Source organism: Vitis vinifera, chromosome 4, assembly GCF_030704535.1.
Source record: "Vitis vinifera cultivar Pinot Noir 40024 chromosome 4, ASM3070453v1".
In the NCBI taxonomy this organism is placed as follows: Eukaryota; Viridiplantae; Streptophyta; class Magnoliopsida; order Vitales; family Vitaceae; genus Vitis; species Vitis vinifera.
The window spans coordinates 15,791,787-15,803,018 of NC_081808.1; the positions used below are offsets into that span (position 1 = coordinate 15,791,787).

At 30.3% G+C, this 11,232-nt stretch overlaps 1 protein-coding gene across 1 annotated transcript; it reads left to right on the forward strand.

The window, feature by feature from the left end:
- Positions 1–256: 256 nt before the first annotated feature.
- LOC100255209 (two-component response regulator ARR22) lies at positions 257–2,718 on the forward strand. Its single transcript, XM_002268997.5, has 3 exons — positions 257–1,088; positions 1,536–1,792; positions 2,345–2,718. The coding sequence occupies exons 2-3, from the start codon at positions 1,544–1,546 to the stop codon at positions 2,516–2,518; spliced, it is 423 nt and encodes a 140-aa protein (XP_002269033.1). The 5' UTR covers positions 257–1,088; positions 1,536–1,543; the 3' UTR covers positions 2,519–2,718.
- Positions 2,719–11,232: the final 8,514 nt, after the last annotated feature.

An 11,232-nucleotide genomic window follows, 5' to 3' on the forward strand; every position in this document is an offset into this window, starting at 1 on the left:
AGGCCTAAGTGACCAATACCCCTTATAGACCTAGGATGAGCACTACTGAAACTTATGCTTAAGCCTTAACTATCGACATTTTTAAATGATATGATATGAAAGATATTTTCAAGTTTTTCAACAAATGAGTAAGTAGATTGGACAAGCTTCATGAATTTGATTCAATTAAAACTTTAATTTCAAAATATCTAACAAAAAAACTATTAAAAAAACTCCTAATACCTTATTATAATAGCTTAGCCTATAATCCAAAGCTCAAAGCAGCTATGAATAGAAGCGAGCCTAAACTATGGCCTCTACCTTTCATTTCCTATGAGCCCAACCTAGAGGCTTAAGCAAACAATATCCTTTTTAGACTTAAGATAAGCATTGCCTAAGCCACTTAAGCTTGAGCTTTAATTATCAACATTTTTGTACTTCTTTTAAGGAGTTATATCTCTTCCATCTTTTATCTTTAATTCATCATTTTCATATTACATTTTTTTATGGCCTAACTAGACCCCAACATATAAAGTAGAATGGGTTTGAGCTTGAACCCTAGCTTTTAGGCGAACCAGGCCTAACCCAAGGACTTAAGATAATCTACTTCTATCAAACCTAAGCATATTTAACCAAATCCCAGCCAATAGGTTTAAGTCATTCAATTTCCGTCCCTAGATTAAATAACTTCTTCTCGAAGTCTATCTCATTAAAGATGTCCAAATCCAAAAGTAGATTTAGCAAAGCCACTAGTATCTCAAGATTATAATTTTACGTCTAAATGTAAAAAGATATTTACAGAGTTGTCAGAACTTTTTAGAATATGAGATTCTCTAGATTTTCTTGCACCTAAGCGTATTTACTAAAGAAGGGAAATGTTCAAAATAATGGATTTTATTTTTAAGTCTAATTTTAAGTAACACCAAACCAAGGCTAAACGACAACTTGCGTATCCTAGTGGATGTTGTCTTAAATACATGCTTGAGAATCTCTTTTCATCCCCTATATATTAAACCCCAAGAACTAATTTTAAGTATCAAGCAAAAGAGTTTCCTTGTTTATTCAAACTCTTCATTTCTCTTAGTGTTATCTTCGCCAAGAAATTCAAGGTGATAAATTTGGTGTTTACTAATAGAGTGAAATTTTAAGTTTTGTTCTACTTCTATGTTTGTCACAAATGCTTTTATGTTTAATTTATATCATTATAATTTCACTCATTTGATTTACTATATGAATTTTGAGTTTTTTCGAGTCAATACAATGATTATCATTTTCTTAATTACCAAAGAGCTTCACACAATTATGTCAGCAAACTCATATATCTACCATAGGAGATTTATGCATATTCTATATAGAGATTGTTTTATTTATTCCTACAAGCTCACATTTTAGAAAAGCAAAGTTCCTATTTATGATATATTATTTATGGAGTTACATGATCCATGTTAATGCTCAAAATGAAACAACAAATGATATGTTTCCTATAAATCTATACTAAGAATGTATGCAACACACATCTATCTAGCTAAAATAAAAATATTGGTTTGTTTATGCAGAAGAAAAAATGGGATTTGGAAAGGCTACATCGAGCTCAAAGGCCATGAAAATCATTGACACTGAAAAGAAGATCTCTGTTCTCATTGTAGAGGATGATCCTCTTATTCAAAAAATCCATAAAGTGATGATGGCTAAATTTGGAACTGAAGTCCAGGTTGTGGCAAATGGTAAAGAAGTCGTTGACCTATACCGCTCAGGCGCATCTTTTGATCTCATCCTTATGGATTTCGAAATGCCTATTATGGATGGATTTGAAGTAAGTTCTTAAACATATTTTCCAACTTGTTTTATTGAAGAATATGTAATAAAATACATACAAAGAGTTAGGGCCAAATTGGTGGCTATCCCCAAAAGGTAAGAGAGCATCATTTGGTCTAAAAACAAGTCAAAACCATTTTTCTAGCCTAATTTTATGTTTTAATTTTAAAATAAGATGAGTATTCCTCTCACAGAACAAAACCAAATTGCACTATATTTCTATAAAATAATTGTCACAAAGGGTTCTTTTACAATCTCATTAAGAGTAGTCTATTAATCTTATATTCACATGTTTAATTTCATTTTGAAGTATTCAATTTTTTTTATTAAAAAATATAATTTTATATTTTAATACTAATGTTCATAATAAATGTTCATCATTTACATCAGAAAATAAAAATAAGGAAATTTCTATAAATAAATATGTAATATAAATTTTAAAAGGTAAATTCATCATTCACATTTAAAAAAAAAAAATCAAACAAAATTCTACTTATTATATTACTTTCCCCAAATTCTTATGTGATATTAAACTATAATACTTTGATAGGCAACCAAGGAGCTCCGCTCAATGGGTGTTACGAGCATGATTGTAGGAGTGACATCTCGTAGCCAAGACTCAGAGATACAAGCTTTCATGAAGTCTGGTCTAAATGCTTGCTATGTGAAGCCCCTCAATGCCGAAAAGGTCACTGCTGTGCTCAATGAGCTTAAGAACAACTGAAGTCTAAGAAGGTCATCTATATTGAAGATCTAGTTTTTAAGTTATCTAACACAAGTAAATCATGACATTAAGTCATGTGCTTTATGTTTTAGTCTGTTTTAGTCTCCTTTATGAGAGACATGTTGTTAGTGAACCTATGGAGTTGATGTATCCTCCTTTAAGTTTGATTATGAATAAAATTGGCTTTATATTTCCATAAATATAAGCATGTTTATTAGTTATGATTATGTAATTCTTCTTTACTTTCATTATTAGAACCATAATGGTTTTATGATTATATGGAAAAAATCTCATATTTTCTATAAACAACTAAGTGATGTATCATAATCTTATTTCTTTTTGTAAGAAACAAAATTCAATGGAATTCGAGGTATTTTACAAAGGAACCAAATTTACCAAATTTAAAGACTAAGTTTTATATTTTAAACATCAAGAATTGTAATTTTTTACCTTTCTAATAAAATCAAGTTTAATTCATATTCATCCATTTTAGATGGCTCTAATTTCAACTATTATCTACCTATTGTTTTTTAACACAATTTTCATTCAACATATTTTCTTATATTTCATCAAATCATTTACATTGGTAGGAAACTTCATTCTCCTTATATTTCATGAAATGCACTCAATACATTCCTTATTAAAGAGACACAATGAAAATCTTTTATTTTCTTTATCCTTTCCTCTTCCTTTAATAAATGCTAATCTCTTCTCATACAGTGATTATATAAATATAGTAACAACTTCTACAAACCCTATTTAAATAAGAATATAATCAAAATCAAATAAAAAACTAATTCAAGTACACAAAAAAAAAAAAAAAAACCATCATTCTAATTATTATAAAAAATCCAATTATAAATAATATGAAATCCCAACATCAATATACCTCAAAACCATATCTGAATTATTAGTTAGAAACTTCAACAAACCTTACCAATTTATCAAATACCAATCAATACTTACAAAACGAAAAGCCTCTACTAACTAGGTTTTCGAAAATCCTAGCTAAAAATTATTTCATTTTTTATTTCTTTCAATACCCATAGTAAGAAAACACAATGTATATGCAATCCCTAATTCATAAAAATTTTAAAATAAAAAAATAAAAATAAAAAAATAAAAAACCCAAAACCAAAACAAAAACAAAAACAAAAAATAATAATAATAAGAAAATCAAATAAGAAAAAAATAATAAAAAGAGTACCATCTAGTAAAAAAAAATATAGAAAAGCTACACCATAAGGGAATAAGAATTTTCGAGAAAAGAAAAGGTGAGCATTTTTTTGGCTTTGGCAATTGAGGTCTCATCGAAAATGGAATAAAGTTTGAGACCTTCCTAGATTAAAAAATAAAATAAAACAAAATAAAACAATTTTGGAGTTATTTGAAGGCTTTATAAAGTACATTGATTTGGGGTTATGCTCTACTAAATCAATGATTAAATTAATAAACCCTTCATCACCAAAGCTTTTATGCTATCAAAGTTTCAAAAGACATGACAACTTGGAAAGGTGCTCTTAGCCCTTAAGAAAGGTAGAGTTAGAGAAAAATCAAAGTATTGCTATTACAAGCAAGGTGTAATTGACTTGTTACTTTGCTTTAGTAGTTATATAATGCTAACTTTTCACAAAAATCAAAATTTTGAAGACTTATTGTAAAGCACAATTAAAAACTTTTACCAAATATTCACTTCCTAAGCCAAAAATAATTTTAAAAAAAAAATAGGACAGTTTTTAAGCAGTCTCTAAAATGATTAAAGTCATAAGATTAATTTTTCATCAATTCAAAAATGATTAGATTTGTTTTGAAATCGAGATGCCTTCTAGAACAACTAAACACAAGTCCAAGAAAACTCAAAATTAGGGTTTTTAACTATAGATCTAGTTGCAAGTGAATGATTCCTCAAAATTTAAGGTTTAACAATGAGAAATTAAGAAACAAATAGATAAAAACAAATCTAGAAAATTTTGTGAATGAATCTAATCAAATTAGAGTATGTATCCTTTTTAAGATGAATTAGATTGCACCTCATTAAATCAATATTTTCTTTTTTGATTTCAAGGTTCAAATTCATTCTTATTTGTTTTATTCTCTTCATTTATGTCAAATCTATTAGGATATAGCCTTAAAAACATGATATGATGAAATAAAATAAATTTTCATTAACTTATTTTTATATTATAATTTTAGTTTCCGTTTATCTATCCTTGATTGCATTATTAATTATATAAGCATTGATGCATTTATCACTTTCATTTTATATGACTTAGAATATAAGTTCCACAAAAAGATCTAAGTCATAAGCTCCTTGCAAGATAATATGTTGATTTCATATGTACTCTTTGTGAGCTAGAATATATTAGTTGATAACAAAATAGGAAGAATTGAGACTCAAAGATGGTAGGGGTAATTTCGAAAGGCTAATAGTTTTCACCTTATTAGATTATAGATTTTCATTCATGGGGAGTCTGCATGTAGTGGATAATAGTTCACAAATCCAAAAAATTGATTAAATTACTTTTTATCAATTTTCATCTCAATGTAATTTCATAGGGTACTAGAGTGTAGTTTGACTCTTTCTTGTGGATTGTTGAGTCAACTTTAGAATTGGATTATAATGGAGTCATTATTTTCCTATAAATCCTAATGGTTGCCACTCAAACTCATATTCTTTGTTGGTATAAAGTTTTAAATATTTTATGGAGAACCAATCATTTATATGCATACAAAAATTTTAGTAAAAGTAAGAGGTTGCAGATGAATTCATGATTAATTATTTAGGGTTTTTTTTAGAGTAATCTAATTAATTAATTAAAGCTCATTAAGACTAATTAATTAATTAGAACCTAATGTGCTAGATTAAGTGACCTAAGCCTACATTAAGCCAAAGTCACTTAAGCCTACAAGAACGGCTATCTAAACCCTCTTAAGGTTTAGAGTTGGTCATCAATTTATCAATCCATTCCATTCTTCCACAAGGAAAAACCTAGCCTCCCTTTATTTCTCTTCCTCTTAATGTGTGTAATCACTTGATACAAGTGTCAAGGATCAAAGAAGGAGCAGTTAGGTAAAAGCTTGCAAGGTGTTTAAGGTCTACTACATCAACTAGAATATGATCTTACAACATCCAAATCAAAGGTAATTTCTGAGCTCCTAGATCTATGTTTTTGTTGTAATATGTTTTTTTCTTTTGCTATTAGTAGATCTAGTAACCCTAGGATTTGGAAAACATGCACCATTGATCTCATTACCAACAACTAGTATCATAGCTCTAGGATAGGATTAAGTATGTTAGATCCGATGTGCTAACTCTATTTTGCAAGGTTTTTTACTTCATCCCATTGCCAATAGGGATGAATATATGGTACTTATGTTTATATATGAATGCAATACTAAAAAAATAGGTTGTTTTATTCTTCTCTAGTTAGGTTGTACACATCTAAAGAGTATACGATTTTTGTATTCATTGTAAAATCTTTACTTTTCTTAAATGGGTTGTAAGCTATGGTTTGAGATCATAAGAATTTTTGTTGGTTATAAAATTTCAAGCATTTTAATCCATCCACATGACCCAAGAGAAGAAAACAAAACCTTTGTCTATTCAAAATCATTCATAGAGAAAAAATGGTCCAAAAAAAGTGAGTTTTTGGGTGGAGTTCTAAGAGAACTCATTATGGTCCATGATAGTATAATGGCTCCAAAACTTAAGTGCTCTTAATGCTCCAGGTGGCAATGGTTAAGGCTTTTTAGGGTTTTTTGTTTTTCTAATACCTAATTTTAGTTGCAAAGACATTTTGGTAAATTTGAGAGCATTTGGATTCTAAATATTTGGTATTTTTGGTAATTTAATGGATTTTTTTTTTTTTTTTTTTTTTTTTGAAAATTGGATTCCTAGAACATATGTTGATTAGGTCATTGAATGGTGCAGATTAAAGAAATAAATTTTTTTGAAAAAAAAAATTAAATCAAAAGAGAAAATTTTTCATTTTATAAAATATTTTGAAGGATTTTAAAATATTTTTCCTTAAATATATTTTATAAGAAACCTTGAAGAATAAAAGGTTTCCTTTAAGAGAAGGTGCTCTCTCAATTTTCATTTTTCAATATTTGGAAATTTCTTTATTACATTATTCCTTTTATTTTGATAAATAAATATTATCCCTTGTGCAACCTTACATAATTACCAAAATGTCCTTATTCACAATAATGAACGTGGAGTCGATCCAACCCTCATAAATTGTGTCATTATCGTATATAAGTTTAGAGTAAGGACCACTGGGACCAATAAAAGTACTGGCTCCCTTATAATACAATTCTAAAGTTGATTCGACATTCCATTGAAGAGAATCAACTGCACTCCAATACCCTATGTAAATAACAAGGAGACAAAACTCGGGTCCATGACCTAGTATCCACTACATGTAGACTCCCCATGAATTGGTGTCTTTAATCTAACAAGATAGTGCTATCACCCATCAAGATTACCTCTCAAATCCTTGAGTTGCATATCTCACTTATCATGTGATCAATTGACATACTCTAACTCTAAGGAGCATTGTTAAATTCCACTAAAGGAATTATTATGGCCACATATTTCATGATCACATGTCCTTTGGATCTCCTAAGGGGACATACTATCTCAATCCTATAAGATATTATGGTGTCTCTATTAAGAATATTTGTTGCCACCAACCTCCATCAACATAACCTAATCCATAAGGATATACAACCACTTTAGGGTCTCACCCATAGGTCAAAGCCTCTTGTTGATTTTGGCATAGACTCAATATCCTCTCAAGGTTAAGAGTCCATGCAGTATAATAGCTTGATGAATCATGAAAATTGATAGTCTTGCATCATGATTCATCATAAGTCTTGTATAGTGCGCATCACATAAATTAGTGCACTCACCATAGGAAACCCATCCCGATGCCAAGACATGTCATCCCTCCAATTAGGAAGTAGTGCACAATCTTGACTAGATTGCCCAAATCCATGAACCAACTGTAGACAACTTATCTATTTACAAGGATTCCATGAGTTGTATCTTTTGTACAACTCCTAATACCCCCAAGTCATGTACAATATAAGAGACATGGCTTAAATGTTCAAATCAATGTCAATACACCAAAAGGATAGTAATGGGACAATTAAGTCTAACTTTGTTACATTATGTCTTGCTTTTAAGGGCTTAATCCTAATAGTATTGTAGTTTGGTGAATCATAAACTAAGACTATCAGGTTGTAAAGGTAATGAATCACCATACATCATGTCCAATGTGTAATCATACACATTAATGCAATCACCAAGGGAAACTCATCCTAAAAACACAAGCCACCCCTTTAATTAGGAGGTAGTGCCCTACAATCTCTACTGGATTACCCAAATCTATAAATTGATAGTGAAAAACTTATCATCTTACAAGGAACCCATGACTTGTATCTTGAATGAAACTTTTAAAGTACCCAAGTCATGTACAATGCAAGTGATGTGTATATTCTCAGATAACTAATTAATACATATAGATATAAAGAGGGAACAAAATACATAAAATAAATAAATTTATTAATGAATATAAAACTATTTCATCATGTCATGCTTTCCAGGGCTTTATCTCGAAGGAACTCTACCTCTATAGCTCCCTACTATAGATAAGCATCATCATTGCTTTTTGTTTCATCATAATCCATGAGATTGGTCTCATGTTCTTCCAAAATGCCTCGGAAGACTCTCCCAAATACATGAACCTATTTGGTTATACAACCACCCTCCCACTACAACCAAAATCTCGTGTACTAAAACCATTTTGAATGGTAGGTGTAGAACTTCTAGACCCATAGTCATCTATGCTAATGTGGGAGTGTCTTCAAGTGTTCTTCAATCTATATTATGTTTTGCCTTATTAGTTACCATATAGTCTTCTTCAAGAAATTTGGCATTTGTGTAGATAAATACCTTTTAGTCGATATAACTATAAAAATAACATCATCTCATTTCTTTTGGATAGCCTAAAAACTTAAATACCTCTGACCTTGCTTCCAACTTCTCTAACTTTGGCTTTAGCACTTGTTAGACAACCTAAATGCAAATGGGTCAAAAACTAGGTTTATGACCTATCCACATCTCTATGGGAGTCAAAGGTATTGACTTGGAAGGCACTAAATTAAGTAATTCATGGTCTCCAAAACATATCCCCAAAAGGATATAAGAAGTGATAAGAAACTCATCATGGATCTTACCTTGTCCATTAATGTTTTGAATTCTTTTTTCTACTACTTTATTTTGCTATGGAACTAATTCTAGGTGCACTCAACTAAGATATAATCTCATGCTCCTTAAGGAAAAAATTGAATTAAGTAGAGATGTACTCACCACCTCAATTAGATCTAAAACATCGAAAGTCTAATAAGGAACACCCCAAAAGGGGGTGAATGGGTGATTTTAAAATTTAAAATAAAGATTTGTATGTATTATGCCCAATTTTTTATCCTGAGAGATATTGGGGAAACCTAACATAACCAAATAGGCTATACTTGAAACCTTTAAATATAAAAATATGATTGTAATCTTCTAAGGATATCTTGTGAGATGTTAGGAATAACAATGATAATAAAAAATTCAAAGATATAGCAATGAAATTAAAATACATGCAATGGGCATGAGATTTTAATATGGAAAACCCCCTCACTAACTATGGAAATAAAAAACCACGAGGTCTAAGACCATTAATATAGATCCGCTATATGAGATCAAGCTACACAGATTTACTTGGCCGTTTTACCCTTAAAACTTACTCTCCTATACCTACAACTTGATCCATGTTTGTAACGCAACAACCTTTGATTGATCTAGTGAATATACTTCAATCTTGCTAAAGGGATTTAAGTCTTTAACCCAAGATTCAAAGATCGAATCCTTAAATGAGAGATTGGGAATGGTGTGGCACGTTAGGATTTTTCTTCAATGAGACCTTCTCAAAGGAATATGATATCTCTTACCAATTTCTTGAATAAATATAGGCAACAACTTAAAGAGTTTCGAGTTTGGAAGAATTTTAAATCCAATTTGCGTGAAAAAATCTTGGCATAATTTACATGACCGCTCGAGCCCAACTAAAGCATTGTTTGAGCGTCCTGGGTGTTTGAGTGGTCCTACCCTTTACAAAATATCAATTTTAAATCTTTTTAAGATCAAAACAAAATCAATTCTCTCTATACCTCATAGGAGTCTAACTTGTCACAAACCAAACCTTTTTAGACGTAGCTATGACTACATAATTGGATGAACAATAACCTTTGATCTTCAATGAAGAGCAAGTTACGTTACTATCTAAACAGACTTCTATGACCAAACATTAAAAGGAACAAAATTGCCAACATATAAACAAGACTCAATTTTCTAAGAATCTCTTTCTTTGGAAATTTTATGAAAAAACATCGTTACATAAACCCAACCAAACTCTCATTATGAAGTTTACATAAAACACATTAATGCTCAATTAAAAATAAATTAAGGGAATTCTTTTCACCACCTTGTAGTACTAATCTTCCAACCTTATAACTTGCACACAATATAGAAAACTATACCAAAGGTAAAGCAATGTGTGGGATAAGATATGATCAACACAACAAAACAAGATAGTTGGAGATTTTGCTTGATGCATTGTGAAATAATGAAAAAGAAATAGATCCCTATAGCGACACCAAGGTACAAAGCAAATATTGAGAATAAACTAGATGTATGCAAATCAACCAAATATAATAGAAGCTTGATTAGACACAATAGATAAAAAATAATTCCTAGAAGTCTATCTCCAACTAGAAAATAGGCAATGAAAATCATGGGAAAAAGTTTGTATGACTCCAAATAGTTCTAGAGGAATAAATAATTCAAATAGAAATATCTTGCGAGAAACATCCATGTTATTTAAATTTCTAAGTTAAGCTTTCAACAATTGATTTAATTACCTCCAGTATCTCAAGTTTAATTTTCTCCAATATTTCAATTCATTCCCTTAAAAATTAAATGAATAAAAGAATGAATTAAATAAATAATTCAAAAAATTATTAACTCTCCTTATTTGTCAAGGAGCTTCTTTATCTTTTCTATATTAACTCTACATCTATGCTCCCGCTATTGAAGTTAAATATGGTCAATGATCTCCCCCTTTTTATCTTAAAAATGGCAAAACATATGAATTATAAACACTAAAAGCACACAAGAGACAAAGAGAAATAAGAACATCATATATATATACAAAACAAAAAAAAAATCTAAATACATAAGATAAACAAGAAATTAAAAAACCCAATTTAATAAAACAAAAAATATAATCAACTAAGCATTTGGATGAGGCAACGGGGCAGAACTCGAGGGGCCCTAAGAGTGGATCCAGAATAAGATGTAATCAAACTAACCTCATATCTCACAAAAGTAAATGTCCTATCCGTCTATCCGCTGATGGCGATGGGCCATGGAATCCAATGTATCTTAGGTAGTCAGGTCAGTGGAAAAAGACCCTCATAAGTAGCTCATGAAGAATTAGAACGACCATGACTCGAGTGAGTCCTCGGAGCTGGCTCAAAGAAGTCATCCTCAGGAATGGGAGCATCCTGCTTCATCACTTAGATCTTGTTCTCCTCGGCAATAGCCTTCTAAGCTACTTGTTGTGTTGGTGTTGCATCTAGTGGGCTATAAGTAGCAAGAGGAG

Bases quoted from the DNA above. Each gene is read 5' to 3' on its own strand.
- LOC100255209 (XM_002268997.5), top strand. From the start codon at position 1,544: ATGGGATTTGGAAAGGCTACATCGAGCTCAAAGGCCATGAAAATCATT. The intron at 1,793-2,344 runs GTAAGTTCTTAA...ATACTTTGATAG, and splicing joins CTATTATGGATGGATTTGAA to GCAACCAAGGAGCTCCGCTC.